The 27,922-nt window shown below is 38.5% G+C and overlaps 3 protein-coding genes and 1 non-coding gene across 11 annotated transcripts in view; 2 read left to right on the top strand and 2 right to left on the bottom strand.

Moving 5' to 3' along the window:
* The window catches only part of NCOA4 (nuclear receptor coactivator 4), a 28,897-nt gene extending 25,506 nt beyond the window's left edge, over nt 1-3,391 (top strand). For all 5 annotated transcript variants that reach the window (XM_058299155.2, XM_071215889.1, XM_023589941.3 and 2 more), the window contains 2 exons: nt 555-695; nt 1,058-3,391. In XM_058299155.2, the coding sequence (XP_058155138.1) occupies nt 555-695; nt 1,058-1,063 (147 nt within the window). In that variant the 3' untranslated portion in view covers nt 1,064-3,391. The remainder of the gene's footprint in view (nt 1-554; nt 696-1,057) is intronic.
* LOC101444127 (mitochondrial import inner membrane translocase subunit Tim23) lies at nt 11-27,398 on the bottom strand. Of its 2 annotated transcripts, XR_009186192.1 has the most exons (8): nt 27,127-27,398; nt 24,803-24,861; nt 16,493-16,586; nt 16,201-16,285; nt 13,539-13,597; nt 11,678-11,788; nt 373-4,676; nt 11-245 (listed from the first exon to the last, which is right to left on the bottom strand). XR_009186192.1 is itself a non-coding variant. In XM_004462448.5 (7 exons), exons 1-7 carry the CDS (start codon nt 27,230-27,232, stop codon nt 4,561-4,563), a joined length of 630 nt encoding a protein of 209 aa, XP_004462505.1. In that variant the 5' UTR covers nt 27,233-27,398; the 3' UTR covers nt 11-4,560. The 2 variants fall into 2 exon arrangements, 1 of the variants encoding a protein (XP_004462505.1); XM_004462448.5 differs by having other exon boundaries at nt 11-4,676.
* LOC111765120 (small nucleolar RNA SNORA74) lies at nt 14,140-14,342 on the bottom strand. The gene has a single exon (XR_002797538.1). It is a non-coding gene; the product is annotated as a small nucleolar RNA SNORA74 (small nucleolar RNA).
* The window catches only part of PARG (poly(ADP-ribose) glycohydrolase), a 142,836-nt gene continuing 142,307 nt past the window's right edge, over nt 27,394-27,922 (top strand). Inside the window, exon 1 of one of the 3 annotated variants that reach the window (XM_058299150.2) lies at nt 27,394-27,496. Coding sequence is in view for 1 of the 3 variants with exons in the window: in XM_058299149.1 (XP_058155132.1) it covers nt 27,703-27,922 (220 nt within the window). In the remaining 2 variants the exon portion in view is untranslated. The other 2 variants (XM_058299149.1, XM_071215888.1) reach the window with 2 other exon arrangements.

Here is a 27,922-nt window from a genome sequence, read left to right as displayed (position 1 = left end):
AAAATAACAGTTTGAAATACATCAAGTAGATTTTTAATTTCAGACCTTGCAAACGGGCAGATTGTTAAATATATTAAGTGTTAAATTGGCTAAAGTACTATATTTAATACCATATTAGCAACAGAATGGAGCATAGAATAACATTTACCAGTTTAGTTATTATTATTCAGGATGAAACTTTTGTAAATTTCCCACCTCCCCCCCCACCTTTGCTTCCCACCTCTTGGGAAAGAAAATAATTAAGCCTGTTTTTTTTTTTTTTTTTTTTTTTTTTTTGACGTCTACAATGCTTTTATTCAATAACTCAAACATTTACCAGAATCAGAGAAAACTCCGAACGCCATCATTACTCGCGTCTGGCAACAATTAAGCCTGTTTGACCGCAATTTATGGAAAAGATCTGGGGTAGAAGAAACAAGTGTCATCTTTGCTCTTAGTAGAGAATGGCAAATATTTAAATTATCCCTTCTAGACACTATTTAGGTGAATTCAGTTTGACCCATGCTTCCCAGTCGTCATGTGGCAACCCACTTTTTTTTTTTCCTTACTTGCAGGAAGTATTACTTACTTCTCCCCTGCAGGAGGAACATAACTTTCCCCCTGACTGTTATGGCCTCCCAGCAGTTTGTGATCTCTTTGCTTGTATGCAGCTTAAAGTTGACAAAGAAAAGTGGTTGTATCGAACTCCTCTACAGGTAAGTGCCTGCTCTGAGTGTGACTCATAGATTCTGTGTACAAGTGAATATTTTGTCTTAAACATGAATTCTTATTTTGCCCGTTGACCCATATTCCTGTTGCTGTTACATATTAGGCAAGTAAAGGTGCAAGAAGGAGGTTGTAAATACTTTCTGTATTTCACTTGAACTTGTTTATGAAATAACTAGGACATACCTGAAATTGCCATTTCAAGATGATATTCATGTCAGGGAAACATTGAGAGCCTGGGTGGATTCTAATAGTTTATTGAGAAGTGAAGCTTATTGAGAAGTAAAGGTGAGGAACAAATTGCTTTTTCCTACAGTGAAGAGAATTTTAACCTGTGGGCTTTTCTTTACAGATGTGAAGGAATGGAATAGTAGAGTCAAGCAACTTTTCTACAGGCTATTGCACATCCATGAACAGAGTGACTGCAGCTTGCCAAATCATTGTTTCTGGGTTTGACCAGTCAGCTTCTTTCCTTTCCTAATTTGAACTAGTGAAGTGAAAAGTCTTCAAATTATGAGATCCATATAAGAAAAAAGCTGTTTGTTAAATTGATACTGAGGTGATTGAGTTCCTTCTTACAGAAGTATTAATTCACTCCTACAGTAGAAACACAGTATCTTTGTTGGATAGGTCTTTTTCATAAGCCTTTTTAGATTGGGTTGTTACTAGAAGTACATTAAAGCACTGTAGTTTTAAAAATGAAATGTTTCTGTGGAAGTGTGATGAATCATAAAGCTACTAAACTTTGCTTTTTTATGACCTTCTTTAGTTCCTTCTCTTATTGTGGGTTTTCTTCCATTAGTGGTTTGAAATAGTGTATTTCACAAAAATAATTAGCCTTGCCAATAAAGTGATTTTTTTTCTTACCAAAATGTATCAGTAAACCTGGTAACTTTGGACATTAATTGCAAAGTATTTTGGCCTGTTTGTCAATTTTAAATTATTTTTCTTTGTACATTATTTTTGAAAGAAATTCGAACTACTGCAAAATTTCTTCTTTTTAAAAATGTTATTGAAGTGTTCAGTGAGCTCTTCTAGAAAAGTTCTATATTGTTTCAACACCACCACATTCATTGTAGTCCTAGCCTCTTTCCAAATATTCTGCAGACCTATAGGTAAAAGGGCACCTCTTGGGAAATGAATGTGGCTCAATCCGTTGGGCTCCCGTTTACCAAATAGGAGGTCCAAGGGTTCAATGCCCAGGGCCTCCTGGTGAAGGTAAGCTGGCCCGCGTGCTGTTGGCCCACGTGGAGTGCTGGCCCACATGGGAGTGCCAGCTGATGCAGAGAGCTGGCGCAGCAAGATGACACAAGAGAAAGACAGAGGAGAGATAATAAGAGATATAGAACAGGGAACTGAGGTGGCACAAGAGAATGATCACCTCTCTGCCATTCTGGATGGTCCCAGGATTGGTTCCCAGAGCTGCCTAATGAGAATACAAGCAGACACAGAAAGAACACACAGCAAGGGAAGCAAACTTGGCTCAATGGATAGGGCAGCCGCCTACCATATGGGAAGTCCGTGGTTCAAACCCTGGGCCTCCTTGACCCGTGTGAAGCTGGCCCACGTGCTGTGCTGATGCGTGCAAGGAGTGCCGTGCCACGCAGGGGTGTCCCTGCATAGGGGAGCCCCACGCGCAAGGAGTGTGCCCCGTAGAGAGAGCCGCCCAGTGCAGAGGAGTGCAGCCTGCCCAGGAATGGCACCACACACACGGAGAGCTGATACAAGATGATGCAACAAAAAGAAACACAGATTCCTATGCCGCAGACAACAGAAGCAGACAAAGAAAAGATCACACAGCAAATATACAGTGAATGGACACACAGAGCAAACTGTGTGTGGGGGGAGGGATAAATAAATCTTCAAAAAAAATTGTCAGAGGTAGAAAAAAAAGGGCCTCATTGCTAATAAAAAAGCAAAAAAGTATAACATGTAGGAAATTTAGTACTTGAACTATTCACTCTCCTAGGGATGGCTGGTATATTCTGAGTAGACAGAAGATAAACTGCGGAGCTTGACACCTGGTGCTTTTAACTAGGGATGCATTACATGTCCTCTCACTGCAAGCATAGCATTATGGCACCTCTAAAAGTAAAATGCAGTGATATTTTAGTGACTAGGCCATTTTGAATATTTGTGCCTTGGAGTGCTTACTGAAGTTTTTTTGAAAACTTAATGTTTACTCACTCTCCTTAAAGTCACGTCCATGCTTTAAAAAGTTTCTCTGTAGGAGAGAAATGGGATGTTTTAAAATTCTCTAAAATGAGATAGTTCTTTGCCAGCTTTTAAACAAGCCTCTCAACTGCCTATGTATTTTGGAAATACTTGTTGAGTTTGTGATAAGGTCATCTAGAATCTAGCCCTTCTCAGAAGAAGTCCCAGTGTCATTGCCACATTGTCAGCTATACTAGAACTATGAATCACAGCTAAAAAGAACCTTCTATTTTTTTATTCCTCCCCCACCCCTCCACCCCAATACCATGTAGAATTAAAATGATAAAAGTGTTTAGTAACAACTTACAGAACCTTTCTAATATGTGCAGAAACTTTGTGGAGTTTTTCTTTGTTGAGGTGGCGCACAACTTGTAACCCTAAATTTTATATTAATCATATGCTAATGAGTATGTAAAACATTCTTTTGCACTGATGCATCTTATACCTCCCTCCATTAAAAGCATAAAAGCCACAGTTGTCACGTGTGTTTGTAAAACCTGGGTCACAAAATGTGCTATCACATTATATAAATGTGAGATAACCTTTGGTTAGGAGTAAAACTGAGAAACTTGACTATATAAAAATTGATGAAATATCAGTGTATTTTAGGAACCATAAATAAGCAAATAATAGTTTTATTAACTTGTTTTCCTACAAACTCTTCACATCTCTAAATTCTAATCTGTTCTGTAGCAGAAAAATACATTAAACTTTTTTAATTGGCATTTTTTCACCTCTTCAGTGTCCTCCTTCCTAATTCCCTCCTCCTTCCTCCTATATACATCTAAAAGGCTATTATGATAGAAAAAAGTAAATCTAGGCCCTTTTATTATGTATATGTAATCTGCAGTACAGTTTATAAAGATATACTCAGTTTATAAGGTGAGAAAAACTAAAAAATTAAATAACTTACCCTTATTTCCTTCATTTTTCTTTCCTAAGGCTTTCGTGAAAAATGTCTAGCTCTTGTAAGGAGGTGAGTTAATACAAGCAGAATTAAGCATGATTGTTAGGCAGATTATCCTAGGATATACCAAAACCAAATGATATAATGGTTTACGTGAAATGCCTTGAAGTTGTTTACTGTCCACTCTACAGGAAAAAAATCTTATCCTAGCTTTATAACCCATCATTAGCCCCTTCAACATGAACATGAAAAGATGCTAAAACATGTTGTTGCTTAGTTGGAGAAGAAAAATGCCAGGAGTTACTTCTCATTTATACCCAGTTAATGGAGACATCCAGTAGGTTTACGTTAGAACTATGATTATGGTTCTAATTTTACCCTTTATTGGGAATATAGGGCAACACTACAGTTTAGGATCATTAAACGACAAACTTGGTGAGTGCTGACAACAAATGTGGCCTGAATTCTGGGAGTAAGTGGTTTTCCAGTTCAGGGGGTAGGAGAGTGAACATGTGCAGGATCTTCTCCCAAGGAGATGGGAAACATATTACTCAGTCACCAAAGGATCATGGCTCCTAATGGCTGGAAGGCGTGCCAGTCCTGGTAAACCATCAACGACCTTCATCACAGCAAATCCAATTTTTCAAACTAATTATAGGAAGAAGAATAAGTCCAGACTGACTTATAAATTTGATCTGGATGACTACTGAAGTGTCCTCAGTTCACGAGTCTCTTCAAAGTGACTGCTGGAGCAAGGAGCCTTTCATGTGCTCCCAGTTGTTATACAGTGCGTAGAGGCTGGTAAGTGTTAGTCCTGCTAAACCACCTCGTGCTATCCCCCGAAGACCACCTGAGAGAGAGAAGAAAATGATGCAGCCTTCTATTGCAGTGACCTAGCATCAAAGGTTTAAATAAGAGTCATAAGGCCCTGAGCCCCAACAGACTTCAGCTCCTACAATCTGATTTATTGGACTCACCTCACTCAGCTAAGATGGAGTTGAAGAAGGACAACTACCACACCATGGAGTCTAGAGGGCCTACAACTGAAAGCAAGAGGATTGCATCTAGTATCCATGTGGAATCTGAGCCTCCTCTTGACATAGAGGTGCAACGGACACAACCAATCCAAGGGCCACAGAGAAAAGGTGGCATTGGAGTGGGAAAAGTGGACATGGTGGCTGATGGGTATGGGGAATGGTAGGAAGAGATGAGAGGTGGAGGCGCCTTTGGGACTTAGAGTTGCCCTGGATGGTGCTTCAGGGGCAATCACCGGACATTGTAAATCCTCCAGGGCCCACTGGATGGAATGTGGGAGAGTATGGGCCATGATGTGGACCATTGACCATGGGGTGCAGAGATGCCCAGAGATGTACTTACCAGGTGTAATGGATGTGTCATGATGATGGGAGTGAGGGTTGCTGGGGGGGGGGAGTGGTGGGGTGGGGTGGTAGCGTTGAATGGGACCTCATATTTTTTTTAATGTAATATTTTTATAAAATCAATTAAAAAAATAAACAAGAGTCATACAACTGAGAGAAACCACTGATACTCCATTCCAAACAGGAGAATATTTTAAAGTAATACAAGAAACCAAAAAACAGTCTAGGAGATAAACCCACCAAATCATTTGTTTATAATAAGTTAGTTGAATAATATTCAGCTAATATGACTACATAATGCTATGCCATATTTCCATATTCTTACCAGCTTTTAATTTCATAAGTTGTCCATTTGTTCCAAAGCTCAATGGCAGTAATGATTTCATTTACGCTTACTAAGAAAGTCCCAACAGGCTCAGTCATTTCCTGCTGGTCCCACTGTTCAGAACTTCACTGGTACTTTCAGGGGGTTTATGGCTATAATGTAAACAAGTTGACAACCTACTTGGAAACAGTATTAGTAGCTATCAAACCCAGGGCCAATCCTTTAAATATTAACTTTTTAAGAATGAAGAACCAGTGATGATTGAGGATTCTATAATCAAGCTTTGCTTAATTGCTGATGACTCACTGACTCCCCCCATTCCTGCCCTGATGTGATGGACTATTCCCCACAACTAATGAGCAGTGAGTCACCTAGCACCATCGTACTGGTAGGAAAAATCTGAAGAACTAGACTTTGAACCACTCCTGCTTAACAAAAATTTTCATGTGAAGGAACAAATGTGCAATATGCATTTAATTTGAAATGCAGAAACAAAAAATGTTACAACCAGTTATTTAAGAAACCCCACAGGAAAAGGAATGTCCAAATAAACTTTTAAAAAGCCACTTATTGTATTCTTCTAGCTCCACAAACAAATAGGGATCATAAACTTCACTGAGCCTTTACTGTCTCCATGGAGGATTTGTTTTGAGTAATTAGTTAGGAAGACAAAGTGGTTCCAGATGTTATTTTGTAAGAGGCCCTTTAGCTCTGTTCCAGTCAATTCTGTGAAGGTCAGTGAAGCTGCCAAGTTACACTGCAGAACTAACTGCTTCTGCAATAATGTTCTACAAGCTGGCTTTAGCTGATAAGATTAAAGGACCACTCCCTCTCAGAATCTCTCTCTGAATATTTCTGATAGCTAACCTGCTTCAGTTCTTCTCAGGCCACAATTTTCCTCTCAAACAGACCCAAACAAACTTGCAGACATAATATGTGGTAGGAGAATCTGAACCATTAAAAAAAAAAAAAATTCACTAATCAAAGTAACAGGAGATATCTTCTTCCACATCCTCTTTATACCGATTTGTCATATGTAGACTGGAATTTGCAACTGTATTTAATGTGTTGGAGGGTAACAATTAGAAAATAATGTAAGAACTACTTAGTTTAATAAGGTCTACCTTATGTCTTTGACCAGTCAATAAAAAGCTACAGTGAACTATAATTAGACCAAATTCATAAAGTGGAAAAAATAAATCTTAAGAGGTAAGGGACATAAATATGGCTAAGCTATACGCTATGGCTCAGTTATTAGGCCACTGGGGGTTTTGTAACCAAAACGTAACACTATTAAGTCCATTTTCTATCAACACGAAAAACAAACTAAGCACAACATTTTGCACAAACTATTTCCTGGAACCAGACATTGACTTCAGACAAACTTGCCTGCATCTCTAGCCTATTACAGAGCTACAAGATTTTGAGGTCTGCCCATTGGTTCAGAAACAGCTACAAACATTGAAGTTTCTTCCGGAGACCATGGGAGGGATTTTCACACTAGCTCTTGGCTATCAAAACTCTCTGGGCATAGGCAGTAAAAGTAACCTGATTAAGTCAGGAAGTAGAAAGCTTTAAGCATCATAAAAGAACAATGCATTTTCCAGAAACCTTTCAACTTTCCAACCAGAATGAAAGAAAAGCCTAGTACAAATCAATTTAGTTACTTCTTTTATGGCTAGAAAAGTAATTTCTAGCAAGAAGAGACCAAACACATTCAGTGTTCAATTTATTTACCATGTAGCTAACCCTGATTCCAGGGTTGCCTTTTATCACATGCCAGCCACGTTTTAACTTAACCCATTAATTGCAGGGTTTCCCAACTGGAATTTGTTAAAACCAGGGTTGTTTTGTTTAAAAATTGAAGGCCCTCTACTTTAGGTTTGCTGTAATCAAACAACCTCTGCCCACCTGAGTACAGCAAGTCCATCAGCAAATGTACTTGCCTTGGACAAAGTAACCAAATAGGACCAACGGTCAAACTATAAAGCAAAATAAGCATAAGATTCATGTTTCACAATTTTACCTTCTATCTTTTGAATTCTTAAACAATTCCAGAGACAAGGGCAAGTATTGCCTCTTCTAAAGATGGTGAAAATGAGACCCAAAATAAATATTTAAGAGCCTTGTTTGTAAAAGCTGGCTAATGAGAGCTCACATTCAGCTGAGATTTACATTAGAGCTGGGATCAGCAAATCTTTTTTAAAGGGGAACAGATTTAACAAACAGGTGGCCGGCCAGCAGGAGTGTGTGGACTCCTGCTTTACACAAACAGCATTACCTACGTTGAGATGTAACTGAACATGTTTTCTCATTTTAACTACAGTCCATGGTTTATATTAAGGTTCATGGTTTGTGTTGCACAGTCCTGTTTTTTAAACTTTTTTTTCTGAAATATATATATACCCTAACATTTCCCTTTTTAGCCACACTCAAATATATAATTCAATGCTGTTAATTATGTTCACAATTTTGAACACCATTCGATTTTGAATGAATAATCAAAGCCCCAAGAGTTGGAACACAATGGCCTGGAGAAGATCAAATATCACCTTCTTTAACATGGGAAAGGAATTATTGTTAATGAGTTACAATTAAATCCTCACATGTTCTTTATATAACATTTCATTTAAAACTCACAACACTGTTAAGTGAATCATAGCCCAAGTTAACAGATAAGCAATGTATTAAGATGACCTTTTTCAAAAGGACATACAACTACTGATATTCCCAATGTTTTCATCATACTTCTGTTTTAAATAGCTTAATTAACTACATCCATCCCATACCCATGCCTCTGAAACTTTTACTCATGGGATTTGTTTTATTTCGAATTAGACACCTGACTAGCTGAGTAACTCTATTTTAGTAACTCACTGGTAACAAATATCAGGTAGCACATTTACTCCATAGTCATGAGAGGAGTCCCCAAAGGATTATAAAATTCAAGTTTTCCTGGGATATGTAAGAGCTGTGTTTGACTTTCTACAAGGAAATGGGAGCCTAATTTTCTGGCAAGGAGTTCCTGGCAGTAGTAACATAATACAACCTGGGACACCTCCAATATAAATTATAGAAGGAAAAAGTTCTTGGCTCAAAAGAGAGAGAGAAAAAAAAAAGTATATCCACTAATTCTACCTCAGTTGCTAAATTAGTAATTTCAGTTTTCATGCCTTGTGGTAATAATGTAAATATTCTACTGATAGAGAATTCCAACACAGCTCACAATTCTTGGCTTAACATAGCTCAATAGACCAAAATCTCTCTAACAAAGGCAATAAAGTGTCTTTTATTCATTGCTGGTTTAGAATAAAATCAAGAAGAAAAAGCACAAAATTATTAGTTCTGTGTGGGAGGAATACAAATGCCAACTTCCAGATTCAAGGATTTGAAAAAAATCATTAGGCCCTAGTTTTAGTATAGAGCCAACATAAACTATGAAAGAAGTTTATGTTTAGGGAAATGGCTAAATCCTGCCCACTTAAAATATTTCCAATTGCCCAAGTACTCTTCAAAAATAGAAATAAGAAGATAAAAAAAAGGAAGAGAGCTTAGACTGAAAGTAGAAATGGAGCTATTTTAGTAAGAAGAAAAATCATGAGGAAAAACACATGAGAAAATGGGGAATTTCAGACAGACAAAGAAGGAAATTTAAAGGAAGAACTCTGAAGATGTGATTTTGGTTTAGGTCTAAATATTTTTCAGAGGGTTTGAAATGTCATTATAAAATTTCCTGTGGCACATGACCAGGATTCTACCAGAACAGGAACAACTCAATTATTACCATTTGTAAGCTTGGGAATCCTAAGAAGCCTGCTTGTTCATATATCTTTATGAGATAAGGCCTCAGAAACACAAAGACAGGGGCACACCCCATCCCTACCAATATGAAACCTGACCTATTAATCTTCTATCTTCTGTAAGAAGGTCAGCCCATAAAAGCAAAATAAGTAAAAGGACATAAATTTCAGTACTTCAAATTAAGCTATTGCCATCTGAACTGCCATCTGGAGGAGTTGTTAAAAGGGTCTATTTATTAGTAAACAGAATGCCAAGCCTTCAGAATTAAACTTCACATACCAAAGAGGGCTTCCTGGTGACTTGTTTTTGTTGCTGGCAACACTCCTCAAGTAAAAAATTCATGTAACATAGGCAAAGGAGTAACAGTCATAATATATAAAATGCTTCAACAAATCAGTTAAACAATTCCCCCCTAATAGACAAAGGGATGATAAAGCGAAAGAAACAGAAAAGATCACAAAATAGCACAAGTTGCTCAGCTCACAAGAAACGAGGAAAAAGCAAAGCAAACATTAAGATAACAGTTTTCACCAACTGGTTTAGAAAAAATTGACGGTAGATGACACTTAATATGGGCAAAGGTATCCAAGTACTTTGAAAGGGAATTTGGCATTGGTTATTAACATTGTAAATACATAGATTCTTCACTAGAGTAATTGGACTGTCAGCAACTCATCCTCAAGAAGGTGGTATTTGAACAAAGACAAGAACAGAGACAGGGATGAGGATGCATGTGAGTAGATGGCTAGGACAAGCAATACTAGGAAAAGGTAGCAACAAGAAGCAAAGCCCTAGAGTGGGAGTGTGCTTGGTGTATTAAGAAACAGTAATAAAGGCAATGGGGAAGAGTGACAGAATCTGGAGTTGGGGGAAGTGGATGTGGCTCAACTGATAGAGCATCCGCCTACCATGTAGGAGGTCCAGGGTTTGATCCCCAGGAGGGCCTGGTCTGTGTGGTGAGCTGGCCTACACGCAGTGCTGCCATGTACAAGGAGTGCCATGCCACACAAGGGCGTCCCCCGCATAGGGGCACCCCACCCCGAGAAGTGTGCCCCACAAGGAGAGCAGCCCTGCGTGAAAAAAAGCACAGCCCAACCAGAAGTGGTGCCGCACACACAAGCTGACACAGCAAGATGATGCAACAAAAAAGAGACACAGATTCCCAGTGCCGCCTGACAAGAATGCAAGCAGACACAGAAGAAAACACAGTGAATGGACACAGAGAGCAGATAAGGGGGGGAAGGAGAGAGAAATAAAAATAAATCTGAAAAAAAAAACAAACAAACTGAAGTTGGAAAAGTGGTATACAGAGATAGAGCCTCCTATGCCACTGTAAAGAATTTGGCTTAAATGGACTTTCTTACCTTCTAAATACCAGCATTTTCACTTAATCACAAGCTTCAAAGTATTTATCTTAACTTCCAGAGTTAAACATTCACCCTTATTAGGAGTACAGAGTCTATACCATGAAATGTTAATTCAGGGTTTATAAACCCTCTAAAACTTGCACAAAATTCTCACTACCCATAAAAAAGCAATCACCAAAAAGACTAAGAATCTCTGGTTAAAAACAGCCCTAACAGGACACCACTGTGGGGAGCCAAAAACAACTGAGTCTAGTCTTGCCTATAAGAACTGGGACTGCAAGTAAGGTATGGATGGAGGTATGGGAAGCCCAAAATGGCTGCTTGTTATGCTATTCAAAGTCACATGTTTTGCTTTCATAATATTAAAAAAGAAAAAAAGAATGGGAAATAGCCTTCCAGTGACCACACCACCTGTGACATCTACTTTTACCTCACTATCCTCCTTATCCAATCAGTTGTGAAGTTCATCATCACCCAAGCTGATGTCTTACCACAACTCCTAAACCACTTTAAATATTTTTATTGGCCATTTTGAGCCTTCCTGCCTCCAATCTACCTTCCTTACCCACTATTTCCAGGTTAATCTACCTCAAGGAGGGTTCCAATTCCAACAGCCCGACCAAAAACCTTTGATGATAACCTTCCAACCTAAATTTAAATTCCTCACCCTAGCCTTTTATGCTCTTACCCTCTATTTGTAGTTTTCTCCCAAACTTGCCTTATGTGTATCACAAAAACCAACAAGATAAACTTAAATCCAGTATGTTCCTTAAGTCCTGGCTCATCCATTATTACATACCCTTTCAAGAAATTTCCCTGATTTCTTCCTTTCTCTATCCTGGAGTGAAAAAAACAATGGGCGCTGTAGTCAGACAAGGGTTTCATAAGCACTATATGCCACTAAGCAGGTGTGTGTGAACAAGTTAAAGTAACAACTTCCAATGTATGAAAAGATGACTCTACGTTTAACAGTACCTACCTGTACATTTATACAACATGCCTGTCATGGTGCCAGCTGCTACTGTGTTGAGGTCATCTTCTGCACCTCGTGTCTTTTCGATGATGACACCAAATGCACTATAAAGCAAAGCTAAGGGGAACGGAACTGATCAGTAATAAAACAATGAGTAGAAGGCAGTATGGCAACTATAGGTAGATGAATTTACTCTTTGGACATAACTGTATGAGCATTCAAAGAAATATAATCATCACTGGAATACACGTTATAATTGCAAAAATTTGGAAAACCATTAAAATGCCCATCAAGTGGGTACTGATTCAAAGGGACTTTCCATATAATGGAAACTTACAGCCTCATTTAAAAAGATTTATGTTCACTAATATGGAAGGCAAGTGTGTGTTGTGTACACATGACTGACTGGATAGACAAAAGGTCTGGAAAGATTCAGAAGAAACATTTATAGCCGCTATTTCTGGAAAGTACCACTAGGAACATTTTTAATTTTCACTTACATTTTATTCATAATAGTTATACTTTGGATAAAGAAAAGAAAAACAAGCATTTCCATTTAGGAAAAATGAATGTTTAAAGAGGATTAGTTCTCATGCATTTAAAAACTGTAATACTAGCACAATTTAGTTCTAACTAGATCTTTCTGCAATATTACCCTTCTACTTCTAAAGGTTCTTATAAGCAAAGAATCAACTAAACTTTCCTACCCTTTCTCAGAATTATAGCCACTTTACCCCCACGCCTCCCAATATCATTACATCAAACTCAGGCTTACAGCTGTTTTGTTGCGATATTTTCATACTTCTATAAAAGCTCATCTTCCTGCTTCAACTTACTTAACTGAAATTTAACTTGAGCAGAGCCTTGTGATTAATCATATGACAACAGGAACACCAAGGTGACCAATTATCTAGGTGTGCTCAGTGCCAAGGGGATTTCTGAGACCCTGCACTTCCAGTGCTAAAATCGGCAAAGTCCCAGGCAGAGCAGAAGGCTGATAACTCTAGGTAAACAACCAACCAAGAGGGAAGGAAAGAGAGTGATATGCATGGGGTGAGGAGAATGTGGGTGTGAGCAGGGGCTGGAAGTGGCCACCATTAGGATTCCAAATTATTGCTCTTGCTTCATGGTGGAGTACTGCTTCCTACTCCTGAAACAAAGCTAGGATCTTATATTGTCACAACCCAGAGGTTCTTACTAGCTCTGCAACAAGGTATCTACTCTTCTCCTTAATTAACCTGCCACAATTAAAAGACTTTCAGACTTCATGAAGAAAAACTTAGGTATTAGGCTCAACTGCTGCCAAGTATACATTATCAGTAATCAAGAGTCAGTCATTTATAGAAACATGATGATAAGAAAGTATTTGGTTCCAACTTAGTCACCAAGAACCCTTGGCCTAGAACTGCAAATGTTTTCATTATCTACAAAAACCCTACTTTAACTGCAGCAATTAGGGACATGAAATCTACTCAGGTAGACAGACCGCTAACAGGCTACTAAGAAAACAGCAAGAGTGCTTTAATCTATCACATTTCACTATAGGACCTTGAACTTTTCCTAACATACTAAGTACTAAATTATCTAGGTTTCATTTAGTTCAAATATAACTTTATTTGCTACCTGCTTGGAGAGTAGATTATGTAGTGTTTTAAAAGATTTAAAGCTTTCAGGCTGTACTAACACCTAGAATTATTTCATTATGCAGTTCACAGTCTGTTTGAAACTAGGTAACATTTACACTATTCACCAGAATGAAATTAAATTCATATCCTAGGACCAGAATTTTGACTGATCAAAATGTACATGATACTTAAACATTCCTTTTTTACAATGACGATTTATTATCAAGCAGGTATCTACTTACCCAGAGAACCCAGAGTATTAGCCCAGAGTGCCCCTTGCCTGGTCACCATATTCAAAATCCTACCAGGACAGAAAGAGAAAGGATCAGTGTTTAGAATCACTTTTTCTCTCATATTTTTTAAACCATAATAGTAGCTATTTAAAATGCATATATCCAAGCTTCAAAGTTTTCCTTATTTTTAAATTTATATTACTACCTCTTTAGAATTCAAAAAAGATGGTCCTTGTTTTATATAAATGAAGGCTATGTTAAAACTTCCAACATTATGGGCAATGACTAAGGAAAATTCTTATTAAATTTATGCAGATTCTTAAGCCTCAACTACAAAGCTTAAGAATCATAGCTGGGAAAGTACTTTCTAAAGAAGTTTACAGAAATCGATTGATGTAAAATAATGCCATGATGATGACAAACTAGCCTGATATCTTTTATGGGAAGGGAATATAAGGTACATACTTAGAATATAAAGAAGAATAAAAGTACACATATAAAGCAGATCAAAGTATATACTTAAAGTAGATCAAAGCATAAAATATAAAGCAGAATCAAAGATAAGCAAAGATAAGGAAAAAAATTAGTAGTATACACTGACGAAGCACAATCTGTCTGCTCCCAGACTAGCACTAAGCAGCCAAAGTGAATGCTCAGCACACTCTCAAGGAAGCACGGCTCTGCCTTGTACCAGTGCCAGACACCACCAGAACAGCGGTGAAGGCAACCAGATGAAGAAGACAGACATTGTTCTACCAGCAGTGTAACACCATCGCAGGAATGGTTCTGTCCGGACAGCTGACTACTGCTGGAAATGAAAGAATTACAGTAACAAACAGGAAAAGAATTTGTGATGCTCTAAAATAACAAAATTTTTTACTCCTTCTAAAAGGTTATTTGAAAAATCAGTAACGTTTACAAAGACAACTATATTATTTCTAAGTTTCTAATATGTTTTAATTTCAACAAGTTTTTCAATTGTAACATGCTTTAAAAACTATTAATTTTCTTTATTGTATTTCTGGTGGCCCCACAAGTTGGAAAGTAATTTAACAACATAGCTCCATTCACTGGGCCCTTACCTACTTCATACTTTATACCATCTCTCAACACCCTTACAGGTGGAGATTAATGAAAGCTTGCCCCAAATCAGAGAAAACTACTAAGTAATGAAGGTAGGATTTGAAGCCATATAGATCTGCTTGGCTTATCGCCTCCTTTTCATTATTAGATACTATCTCCTTTACCTAGGAAGATGAGAATAAGCTTAAGAAAAGAGCATATAAGATAAAAGAAAACAAATCTGATTTAAAAAAAAAAAAAGGGGGCAAATCAATGAAACTCTGATCTCCAAAGAAGTTAATAACTATTATTTTCTTAAAAAACAAAGTTTAGCTTCTCTAGAACTTCCACTTTCAAACTGGTCTTAAATAATTTAATGAAATGATATTGGAATATGTTCCAAAATAATACAGGAGGGGATAGGTGGTTTGATGGTTGTTGAGGATGGCTTATTGTTCATTATGCTACTCTGTCTTTTGTATATTTTCAAGATTCTCCATAGAACGAAGAGTTAAAAAATCTATGGGAGCAAATGACAAGAAATATTAAGACTATAAAGAAAAATATTCAAGGACCAAGCAAGAGCAGCAAGCCATCTAAGAATAGAATACAAAACTCAAAAGGCTTTCAGATTACCAAGGTCTAATGCCAATACATCTGCTGCCATCTGCTGGCTAAAAAGTGTCAGAATGGTGGAGTTTAAAAAGTAGCCTAACACAAAATCAGGACAGTACAGAGGCCATGTATATATAAAGTACAAAAAGTACAACAAACACAAACTAAACAATTTGTTATTTAGGGAACAGTAGTGTTTTATTTCTTAGGCAGGGTGAACATATATATTCAATATACTCTCTAACCGTTCTAATTTTAAGCTTTCCCTTCCCTGCAATCTTCAGTTTCCAGAGAAAAACTGTCATTCCTTTTGGAACCACCTCCACATTCTAGAAGTTTCATTTCACTTCAGAAAAGGAAAATGAAGTTCATAAGAAGTCCAAGTGAAATGACAGCAGACCTAAGCGACCATTCTTACGTGATTATTTCTCCAATACCATGTTCTGCATGCATGCTGAATAATCCAAATATCGTATTAATAATTCATCAACTTGGAACCCATTTCATGTAGTACCGAAGAAAGGAACAGGTTTTACTGAGCTAGTTTAGGTAGCTTTTGAGGGACCCCTCAAAAATTGGCCCCTTTTTAATGCTTAAACTTAGTAACCTGTTCCCTTAGTCCATTTATTTAGGGCAGAAGTTCTTAATCTTTTTTGTTTCAAGGACCCCTTTGTCAGTCAGGTGAAATGAATACTACCTTAATTTATTTATCACATACATTCATAAGAGAAGGAAATGCTAGATCTCAGTTAGAGGTCAGAGAAAATAAAGATGAAAAGTTGATTTTTTTTCAATTCAAGCTCACAGACCCCCTGAAATCTTTCCATGGACCTCTGGTTAAGAACCCTGATTTAGAGCAAGATAAACAAGCTGAAAGACAAAAAAGTAAATCAATACTCTAAATATTTGTAATATCAAGGTTGTACTCATCAAACCTACAAAGGAGAGGTTAACACTCAAACACAATTACATTAGATCATTACATGAGACTCACTGTACGTTTCTTGGTTTCGACCAGGCCATGGTTTGGGTCTCCTTCAATCCTAGTCTCAGACCATTCACTGCCCCAAATGCAGCCCCTAGTAAATCAGAACAATATTATCCAAATAATAGACCTCACCTTCACAAACAACTGTATTTTGGATTCTTTTATTTTTATTTAAAAGAAAAAGATCATAGTTTCAAAACCTTTGCAACCAATATTCTAAATGCTTTTGATTTTAACGACCTTCAATTACTTGGATTAAGGACATTTAAAAACAAGCAAACACACAAATCACACCTACCTGTCATGCAACATCCTCCAATGGTAAAGAAGGCGAGTTCAAATCTGCCCCGGGTTTTATTAGCACCAGTGGGTAAAATAAATTCATCTGTATCCTAAAGGGATAAATGAAAACCAGGCTGAGCTCCCCTCAAAATACAGATTTGCAAAATGTTTTTTTTAACTTTTAAAGTAGTATTTCACAGAAAATAAAACCTTAACTCAAACTCAACTCTACCTATTGAAACAAAATAAAACTTCTCTATTTTCAATTATTAAATATAAATATAAAGTTAAAAGATAAAAATACATATATATATAATTATAATATACACGTAAGTTGGAAAAATAAACATAAAACTTCCTGCAATAACAGCAACACCTAAAGCAAAATGAAACAAAATATACCACATATACAGTAATGATCTTTAGATATTAAGGGGGATTTTTGTTCAGAACTTTATTTCCTTCTTAATGTAAGCCTGATGGACTGTACATAATCTGCCTTATTTAATGATAAAACTTGAAGCAGCAGCAAACGAGACAGAAAAGACAGCTCTAGAGAAAGAAAGGTACCCTGATAGCCATGACTAAGACTGAAAGAAAAAATGATTTTCATCCTGTAGCAACAACTTATTGAACACCATCTTACTATACATAAGACCAAATAATCATTAAAATAACAAGCACAACACTCTGGATGAGTAATACAAGGGCAAATAACCTTCTCAATGTTTTTAACTGGCCGTGGGTCATATATTTCTTTGAGAATTTAAAAAAGCTATAGACTACAGACCCTCTTTCCAAAAAATGCATACAAAATATGGCATGAACCCCTTGAAGGCCACTCAATAACCCTAGGTTAAGAAAAGCTACTCTTGGGAAGTGGACTTGGTCCAGTGGTTAGGGCGCCCGTCTACCACATGGGAGGTCCGCGGTTCAAACCCCGGGCCTCCTTGACCCGTGTGGAGCTGGCCCATGCACAGTGCTGATGCACGCAAAGAGTGCCGTGCCACGCAGGGGTGCCCCTCGTGTAGGAGAGCCCCACGTGCAAGAAGTGTGCCCCATAAGGAGAGTCGCCCAGCACAAAATAAAGTTCAGCCTGCCCAGGAATGGCGCTGCACACACAAAGAGCTGACACAAGATGATGCAACAAAAAGAAACACAGATTCCCGTGCCACTGACAACAACAGAAGCAGACAAATAAGAACACGCAGCAAAGAGACACAGAGCAGACAACTGGGGGTGGGGGGAAAGGGGAGAGAAATAAAATCTTTAAAAAAAAAAGCTACTCTCAATGTACAATATGATTAACTGATTCAAGATTTATTGTACTTATTTCTCCCCACTCCTCTTGTTGTTTGCACTTGCTGTCTATTAATCGTCTTTCTTTTTAGGAGGCACTGGGAGCCAAACCCAGGACCTCTGATTTGGGAGAGAGGCACCCAAATGCCTGAGCCACCTCAGCTCCCTGCTTTGTTGTGTCTCTTGTTACATCTTGTCGCATCAGCTTGTGGTCTTCTTCAGGATTCCCCAGGAGCCTCTGCTCCCCGCTTTGTTGTGCCTCTCATTATGTTCCCTCTTCTTCTGTCTCATTTTGTCAGTTTGCCACACCTGCCCATCACACCAGCCCACTGTCTTCTTTAGGAGGCATGGGGATCCAAGCCAGCAACCTCCCACATGGTAGGTGGGAACCCAGTCACCTGAGCCACATCTGCTTCCCTCAATGCATTTTCATCAAGAACACATTCCTGGGAAGTGGATGTGGTTCAAGTAGTTGGGCTCCCATCTACCATATAGGAGGTCCAGGGTTTGATACCCAGGGTCTCTTGGTGAAGGCAAGCTGGCCCATGCAGAGAGCTGGTGCAGAAAGATGACACAACGAAAAAAAAACACAGAGAAGAGATAATGGGAGATACAGCAGACCAGGGAGCTGAGGTGGTGCAAGAGAATGACAGCCTCTCTCCCACTCCAGAAGGTCCCAGGATCGGTTCACGGAGCCGACTAGTGAGAATGCTGGCAGACAGAAGAACGCACGGCAAAGGATGCAGAGAGCAGACAATGGAGAGAGGAGAAATAAATAAATAAATAAATTAATTAATTAATTTAAAAAAACATGCTCTTTTCCCCAAAGCTTTCCATATCAAAATGGTTCAAATAAAGTCCTGATGGATAGCACACACCCACAGCAAACAAACAAAATGGCAAATACAACATTTTAAATTAACACTACAGACCAGTAACAAGTAACACTTCTCCCACTCTCTCTGGCAAATACTCAACTTAGGTAAATGGATTCCTGGTTAGGAAAACAAGCTTTGTAAGAGTTTCGATGGTGGTAACATATATATTAAACATAACAATTTTTAAGTGTACAATTCAGTAGCATTAATTGGTTTGTTAATGTTGTGCTATCATCACCACTTTACATTACAAAAACTTTTTCATGACCTAAAAGAGAAACTATATCCATTAAGCAATAACACCCTATACCTCTTTCTCCCCATTCATGGTAAAATCTCATCTACTTCCTATCTCTATGAATTTGTTTTTTCTAGGTATTACACATTAGTGAAATCATACAATGTTTGTTCTTTTGTGTCTGGATTCTTTCACTTAGCATAATGTTTTAAGATTCATCCCTGATGCATGTATCAGAACTTCATTCTTTTTAGGACTGCATGTTATTCCACCAACTGGCTATATCACATTTTGTTTCTCCATCTGTCTGTTGGACACTTGGGCTGTTTCTACCTTTTGACTATTGTGAATGGTGCTGCTATGAACAGTGGTGTATAGGCATCTACTTAAGTCCCTGTTTTCAATTCCAACAATAAGCAGAATTGCTGGGTCACAAAGCAATTCTAGATCTAACTTTCTGAGGAACTATCAAACTCTTTCACAGTGCTGTAGCACTTTACATTCCCACAAGCAATCTGCATTAGTTTTTGAATTGAGGCTGTACAAATATCTTCATCCAAAATTGCACATTTACCCTCATCAGAAAGTCTGTTTATAACAGGCAAACTCAAGTATATCCCTTTGTCATGATATATCAGAGTTTTGTAAATTTTGGGTGCTTCCCGACTTTTAAGTTAATGACTTAGTTTTAAATTGTGCTTCTTGTTTGAGATCTTCAGAAATAAATGATGTATTTATCAGATGAGCTAAATAATTATCCTTAAATCCAGAAATGGATTGCTAATTAAAAGCAGGAAATTTTTAAAAAGTGCACGATGAAAATTATCAAGCACAAATGTTTATCAAAACCAACTTACTCTTCCGTTCCTGTCAAGTATTTTAACACTTTATGGATTGAAAGGAAGTATATAAATTCAGACATAAAGCCACCTGAAAATAATGTGATGGTTACTTGCCACTGGGATTCAACCTTTTCAAGGCAATACAAATGTACCATTCAGAGTTAATTTCTTTATATGGTATGAGTCACTCTTCTGCTTGTGGGTATTCATTTGTTCCAGTATCATTTGTTGAAAAGACCATTCTATCTCCACTGAATTGTCTTGGCATCCTTTTAAAAACCATATTTGACCTTAAATGTGAGGGTTTCTGGCCTCACAATTTTATTCCATTGATCTATTCTTATAGCATACTACAAAATTTTGATTACTGCAGCTTTGTAATCACATGTTTGAGTCCTCCTATTTGTTCTTTTTCGCAATTGTTGGCTTTTCTTGGGCCCCTGAATTTGTATTTGAATTTTAGGATGAGCTTGTCAACTTCTGGAAAAAAAGCCTGTTGGGACTTTGATAGGGACTGTGTTGAATATGCACATCAATTTGGGGAGTACTGCCATTTTAACAATATTAAACCTTCCAATCTAAGAACATGAACTGTCTTTCCATTTATTTAAATATTCTCTAATTTCTTTCAAAAAGGTTTTGTACTTTTCAGAATATATGTTTTACATCTCTTTCATTAAATTTATTACCTAAGTGTTCTATTCTTGTGGCTGCTATAAATAGAACTGTGTTAGTTTCATTTTCAGATGTTCACTGCAATGTATAGAAAAATAACTGATTTATGTATAATGATCTTATATTCCACAACTTTACTTAAAATTCAATTATTAATTCTAATAATTTTTTAGTGGACTCCTTAGTATTTTCTATATAACAAGAATATATTATCTGCAAATAGAGATGGTTTTACTTCCTCCTTTACAATCTGGATGCCTTTTATTTCATTCTCTTGCCTAACTGCCCTGGACAGAAGCTTCACGCTGAAACAAATGGATAGTCTCTTGTCTTGTTCCTGATATTAGTGAGAAAATATTCATTCTTTCACCATTGGGTATGGTATCAGGTGTGGATCTTTTTTAGATGTCCTTTATTGGGTTGAGGACATTCCTTTCTTTTTTTTTTTTAAAGGTTTATTTTATTTCTCCCTCCCTCATTGTTTGTGCTTGCTGTCTCCTCGTTGTATGGTCTCTGTGTCTGCTCATTTTCTTTTTAGGAGATACCAGGAACTGAACCTGGGGCCTCCCATGTGGGAGGGAGGCACCCAAGTGCTTGAGCCACATCCACTCCCTGCCTGTTGTATCTTTCATGTTTCCTCATTTTATCTCCTTGTTGCATCATCTTGTTGAATCAGCTCGCTGTCTTGCTCATCTTCTTTAGGAGGCACGGGAACCAAACCTGGGCCCTTCCATGTAGTAGGTAGGTGCCCAACTGCTTGAGCCATATCCACTTCCCTACATTCCCTTCTATTTCAATTTTTGGTGTTTTTATCATGAAGGGATATTGAATTGTATAAAATTCTTTTTCTGCACCAGAAATTCTTACATGTTTTTTGTCCTTTATCAATGTATTATATATTGACATGATATAGTGCAAAATTGATTTATGCATGTTAAATCAACCTTGTGCTATTGGGATATACATCTATTCCTGTTTGAAGTCTCTAGATTAGTTTGGTCCAGCACCCTGATACTGTAAACTGAGCTTTTAAAAAACATGCCATTTAAAATTTTACCTGTGTTAATCAGGATTTTCTCCATATCTATAAACCAACAAAAAACTGAGACTGCCAAGGCTAATATAAACCTTAAACTTATATTCCTAATTTCAAATGTTTGTGTTCATCACTCTTCTTATAAACTTTTGAATAAAATTATACGATCATTAAAATAAACTGCTAAAATATATATGGGTTCTGTTTTAAAAGATTCCTAAACAACTTCCCTTACATTCTCATTTAACTTTGTATTAATGATTTCTTATAACTTTGTAATTACCCATCCCAATACTTGTTCTTTTAATTAACTCCTTGTTGTTTCACGAAAATAAACCTTAAAAGGAAGTTAATCAACTGGTTTCAGGAAGAGATGTAAGGCAATCACCTAAGATCTGTGAGGAAAAATGGGGTGAACAGAGACCAAAGACTTAAGAGGCTCCAGAAGTACATGTAAGGGCTTCAGGGAAGATGATAGACTAGAAAGATAGGGAACTTTCTTTTCTCCCAGAAAAACAGCTACAGGACAAAAATCTTCCAGGGTTTAACACACCAGGGAAAGAGAGACAGGCAAAGAAAAAGAACTGCAACCATAAAACTCTGAGTTAAAAGCTGGCATCTCCCCCACACTATAAGACACTTTTGAATTTTCAGGCCTCAGGGCCTGAGGCTAGAGAAAACGGTGGGTGGGTGGGAGGGGGCCTCCACGGACCTATCTCTCCAGGAAAATGGAGAGAGGGAGACAGACCCTAAGGCTGACTTGGGTTTTGACTCACAAATTTGATCTGCTGTGTCCCACAAACCCTTCCAGGCCGGGTGGGGCAGGACCATTACTTGCCTTGGGAGCCAGTAAAGGACTAAAGAAATCTGACCTTTTCAATCTCCCTCTCTACTGACTGGAACTGGTTGAGGATGCAGAGGAGAGTGGAATTACTTCCTACCCAAGAAAAGGAAGGGGCCTGCCAGCAAAGGTTAGAGAACTGCTTCTGAGAAAGTTTAAATTATCAGACGCTTAGCCTCCAGGCAGGATCCTCTAATCACAAGGATCTGGTCCCTGTTGTAGCAAATATACTCCAATCAGGCTTTGAACTGAGAGGACTACCTAACATCGCTACCTGCTGGAAGACCAAGGAAGGTCCTGTGAGGCAATTAAAAGTAAATAAGAGGCAATTACTAAATTCATTTGGAAGGGAAAGTGCACCCAAATAACCAAAAGCATTCTAAAAAAGAAAAGATGTGGGAGAACTTTCACTGCCTGACATTGAAACATATTACAAAGGCACAGTGGTCAAAGCACCATGGTACTGACATAAAGATATACACATCGATCAGGGGAATAAACCCTCACCTCTATAGCCAAAGGTTTCTGACAAACCTACTAAGTCCATATTAACAGGACAAAACAGTCTCTTCAACAATTAGCACTGGGAGAACTGTCTATCTAAATGCAAAAGAATGAATGAGGACCTCTATCTCACTTCCTATACAAAAATCAACTCAAAGTGGATTAATGACCTAAATATAAAACCTACGACCATAAAACTACTAGGGAAAGATCTCAAAGATCTTGTGGTTGGTAGTGGTTTCTCAGACCTTAAACCCAAAGAACGCACAACAAAAGAAAAAATAGATAAATGGGACCTTCTCAAAATTAAACACTTTTGCACCTCACAGGACTTTGTCAAAAGGGTGAAAAGTCAGCCAATGCAGTGGGAGAAAAAATTTGGAAATCACATGTCCAATAAGGGTTTAATATCTGTGATATATAGAAATGTTACAACTCAACAATAAAAAGACAGAAAAAAAAATTTTTTAATGGGCAAAAGAGTTGAATAGACATTTGTCCAAAGAAGAAATACAAATGGAGGGAAAAACATGAAAAAATGTTCAACATAAGTAATGAATAGAGAAATGCAAATCAAAACTACAGTGAGTTATCATTTCACAATCTATCAGAATAGCCACTATTAAAACGGCAGAAAACTACAAATGGAGAGATAGGAACACTTACTCATTGCTGGTGGGAATGCAGAATGGTACAGTCCCTGTGGAGGACTGTTTGTCAGTTCCTAAAGATGTTGAATATAGATCTACCATGTGACCTGGCAATACCAGTACTGGGTCTATACCCAGAAGAACTGAGAGCAGTGACATGAACAGACACCCGCACACGTATGTTCACAGCGGTGTTAATCTCAATTGCCAAAAGATGGAAACAACCCAGGTATCCATCAACCAATGAACGGATAAACAAACTGGCATATTCACACAAAGGAATATTAGGCAGCTGTAAGAAGAAATAAAGTTGTAAAGCATATGACAACATGGATGAACCTGGAGGGCATTATGTTGAGTGACGCAAGTCAGACACAAAAGGATATATACTGTATAACTGCACTACTATGAACCAAACATATCACATAATCTCATGACATAAACATCTTGAACATGAGTTACCAGAAAACAGAATGAGGTCAGAAAAAGGAAAGCAGAAGTCTACCTGTGAAGAACTGGTAAAGGATGTGTTAATCTTTGTAAATGTATAAATAAGGTAAAAGCAAAACATAATGTTTGTAACTAGCAATACTATTATGTGGGTATGATAGGTTCAAAGGGAAGTCTACGGTCATATGTATTACTAAAAGGAAAGCTAAAATACGTAACATGGGACTGTTTAGAATAATAAAACCACATGTGAAATATGAATATGGGTAAAATTGAATATATAAGACTGTTTTTCTTTAAAACTGAGCTAATATTTTAATACTACAAAAAGTTATTACCAGACTAAAAAACCCACATTAAGTAGTGAAAGAAACCAGATACAAGGTACTTTATGTTGTATGATTCTATTCATATAAAATGTAAATATAAGTCAATTTATAAAGATTAAATTAGATTATTGGTTACTTAAGGCTGGGAAAGGATAGAGGGATTGAGAGGTGACTGCTAAGGGGTGTGGAATTTTTCTTTTTGGAGTAATGAAATTGTTCTAAATTTTTTTGTGGTGATGAATGCACAACACTCTGATTATCCTAAAAGCCACTGATTATGCACTTTGGGTAGACTGTATGGTATATGACTATATCTCAATAAACTGCTTAAAAATAAAATAATTGTGCAAGAACAGTCAGAAAGAGCAGCTATGTACAGGACAGGAAGCATAGACAGATTGAGAAGTGAAGAATTTTGTTTGTTTTTTGCTCATTATTATTATTAAAATAATGAAAATGCTGTAATAACGACTGAAGTGATGAATGCACAACTATGTGAAAAAACAACTATCCAGCAGTTTTTCCAAATCGTAAAATAAAGCATCAACCTAGGAAAACTATAAAAGGTCTAATCTTAACCTTACCTGCACGAGATAGCGAGGATCCACATTTAAATAAGGAGACAGAGGGTTCATACCAGTTACTAGGGGAAAAAAAACAAAATGTCATATTGTAACAAAGTTTTTTTAAGTTTTTCCATTTGGAGTTAATCCAGTTTGATTGTTAAATAGGTTTTGCAATTTTGATTTATAGACTCACTGAGTATGAACCGGCTCCCCTTAATGATTATCCTCACTATATGGCAGTTTGGGGAATGCCTCTTCCTGGGGCCCTCAATCCCAAACGAGGTCTTGCACTGGTGGCTTAGGTTTTCACACCAAGAAGATATGGGCAGTAACAAAGGTCAAATCATCAAAACAGCAGAAAGGAAACACAGACAAGGTCAACTACAAAGCTAACTACTTTCTACTTTGCTTAAACAACGCTTGGTAACTAGACAAATTGTAAAATAAGACAGAAGACAAATTCTATGGGGGAAAACAGTGGTAGAGTTTGATGTCTCATTGTGTGTTTAAGGCAGTTTCTTCAGATCTTACAGCTGACAGCTGCTGTTTTGATTTACCAAGGCAGGAAAGAGAATTCTTGGGTCATCACCATAGGGATGGGTAGGGACCAAAGAAACTGCAAACTTTCAGAGGGCCAAACTTGAACTTCACTAACTTTAAAGACAGAAACTGTATCAAGGAAAATCACCTTTCCCATATTTAAAATTTAATCTTTGAATACTTCTGTATCTCAATTGTTCAGAAATGTCAGCATTACCTATGACTATTTTCTTTTATCAATTGAAAGTCTCATTCTATTTTAAATATATATATCTTGAATTGTGTTACTTACCACCTCTCTATTGCTACCACCTTAATTCAACCATCAAGTCTCACCTTGATTACAGTAATAGCCTCCTATCTAGCTGGACTCCTTGCTTCCTCCTGCCCCTTCAAATAATTTTCTACATTAAAAACGAGTGATTTTTTAAGGAAATCGGATCACATCACTCTCTTAAAACTTTCTAATGGCATCTCTACACTTGTAATCAAATCCAAAATAGCTTACAACGACTTAGAAAAACCTACATTAGCTGTCGTTCCCAGCCTCTGACCTCATTATCTCCTACAGCTTCAACTCCCACAGTGCAGACATACTGGTCCAACAGCTGGCTGTTCCTCAAAACAAGTGTAGTCCAATGGCATGCGAGATCGCCAAATTCTGTCTGATCCTAGCTGAAGCGTCAACTCCCCTGATCAACCACTCCAAAATACCCCTCTGCCCCATCACCACCTTAGGATCCTGCTTTATTTCCTTTACAGCACTTACCGCTATCTAAAATGCTTTTGGTACTTGGCTTACTTTGGTAGGATGCAAGCGCCACGAAAGCAGGAATTTCTTTAAAAAAAAAAAAACTGCTAGAGTCCTATACCCTTAAAACTATTGTGGCACACTGTAGAAGCTTAAAATGAACAGTGTTCACCCTCCAAGTCCCTCAATTTACTTTAAAATCTTTAATCTAATCAAGTGAATATAAAGCACTGTCACATAAAGGAAGTAGCCTTTGTGTTCTGAAACTTAGAGCAAAGACTTGAATTGTCAAACAAATATGCTTCTGGTAAAGGACTAATTCACCACTAACTTTCTGTTATCTTTATGTTCAACTTCTAATTTATCCAGTTGAATACCTAGAGCTAGAATGTCTCAAAGCCCTGGAATACATACTCCTAGGATTGAGGAGAGGGCCCAGATAGGGTATTCATGCCTCTGCACTCCTGATCTTCCATATTTCTCCTCCTAGAAACTTGACCTGGCTTCTTTATACCTGACTACGAATAAAGTTCAGCTCACTTCCCAACTCCTCCGTATGGCTTCCTGGCTTGTCCCAAATCATATTTCTTTCCCTCTTATATGCATTGAGTGTTTTGCCCTAAAACACATAGGGATTTCGAATATGAGACTCTGTGCTAATAAGTTTCGACAAACTCGCGAGATGGAACACATTTATTCGTAGAGCTGGGCTCTCCTCTTAACTCAACGGCCAAGCACATGGTATAACAACACAAGCAACGTCATGTGAAGAATGAAAATGCACGAGGCTTGGATCCAGATCCAAAGTGTAGAACACATGCGGCACCTCCTGACTCCAGGTCAACCTTGGATAGCCTCTCCGGGATTCACGGCCCCCTAAATTCGTTCAATCTTAAAAGAGACACCCTAACCCCAGCTCAAATTGAGGCTTTTGAACGCCTGCCAAAAAAAAAAAAAAAAGGAAAGAAAAAGAAAAGAATAAAGGACACTGCAAGTTTACGTAGCCACAGAAATCAATCAGAAATAGTCGCAGGCTAGGCCCGATACTTACGCGGAACGCCGGCCAAATCCGCGTGCGAGTAACCTGCTCCACCGGCTCCGAAAAAGCCGGCCAAACCCCCTGTGGTTTTGTTTCCACTTCCCCCGCCGCCCTCCATGGTGTGCCTGCCCTTCTGCTTCTTGCGGCTGCTTCAGGCCGGGGTCTTCTGCTCAGCCGTTGCGCCTCAGTAACCGCGGGGGTATCCCAGTTACCACCGCCTCCTTCACACGCTGACCTTCCGGGCGGCAGCGCCCGCCTAGCGGGCCATACTTCCGCTTTACGACAGCGAACGCCCCGGAAGCCGGAAGTGCCTGACGGCAGCCTTCCGATGGTGGGAAAGTGAACGAAGGCAGCAGAGTCTAAGCAGCGCATCCTGAGGCAGGTGGGGTGCCTGTGGAAAAGGGAAGGCAGGCAACTGTGTAGGGCCCGGCTTGGGAGGCCCGCGGAGCCGCAACTGCAGAAGCAGGCAGTGGCGAGAGGGCATGGTGCGGGGAGGCGCCGAGAAGGAGGCGCAGTCCGTCCCTCTCGGGTAGCGAATGAAGCTCTCCGCCCGGGTCGGCCCGGGGGCAGTGCGCCGCGGGTCCCAGCATGAGTGCGGGCCCCGGCTGTGAGCCCTGCACCAAGCGACCCCGCTGGGGCGCCGCTGCAACTTCTCCGCCGGTCGCCTCGGACGCCCGCGGTTTTCCTGGCAGGCAGAGGCGCGTCCTCGACCCGAAGGACGCTCGCGTGCAGTTCAGGGTCCCACCGTCCTCTCCAGGCTGCGTCCCGGGGCGGGCGGGACCGCACAGAGGCAGCGCCACCTCGCTTG

This window comes from Dasypus novemcinctus, chromosome 6, assembly GCF_030445035.2.
Source record: "Dasypus novemcinctus isolate mDasNov1 chromosome 6, mDasNov1.1.hap2, whole genome shotgun sequence".
Lineage (NCBI taxonomy): Eukaryota > Metazoa > Chordata > Mammalia > Cingulata > Dasypodidae > Dasypus > Dasypus novemcinctus.
The sequence above is the reverse complement of the archived record's forward strand: the minus strand, read 5'-3'. Positions and strand labels throughout refer to the sequence as shown.

What these genes read in the sequence shown, in the direction of transcription:
- LOC101444127 (XM_004462448.5), bottom strand. Translation starts at nt 27,232, where the DNA reads ATGGAGGGCGGCGGGGGAAGTGGAAACAAAACCACAGGGGGTTTGGCC. An exon ending in ATCCTCGCTATCTCGTGCAG is followed by an intron (nt 16,587 to 24,802) that starts GTAAGGTTAAGA and finishes TTATCCCTTTAG; the next exon opens with GATACAGATGAATTTATTTT. An exon ending in TGGAGGATGTTGCATGACAG is followed by an intron (nt 16,286 to 16,492) that starts GTAGGTGTGATT and finishes CTGATTTACTAG; the next exon opens with GGGCTGCATTTGGGGCAGTG.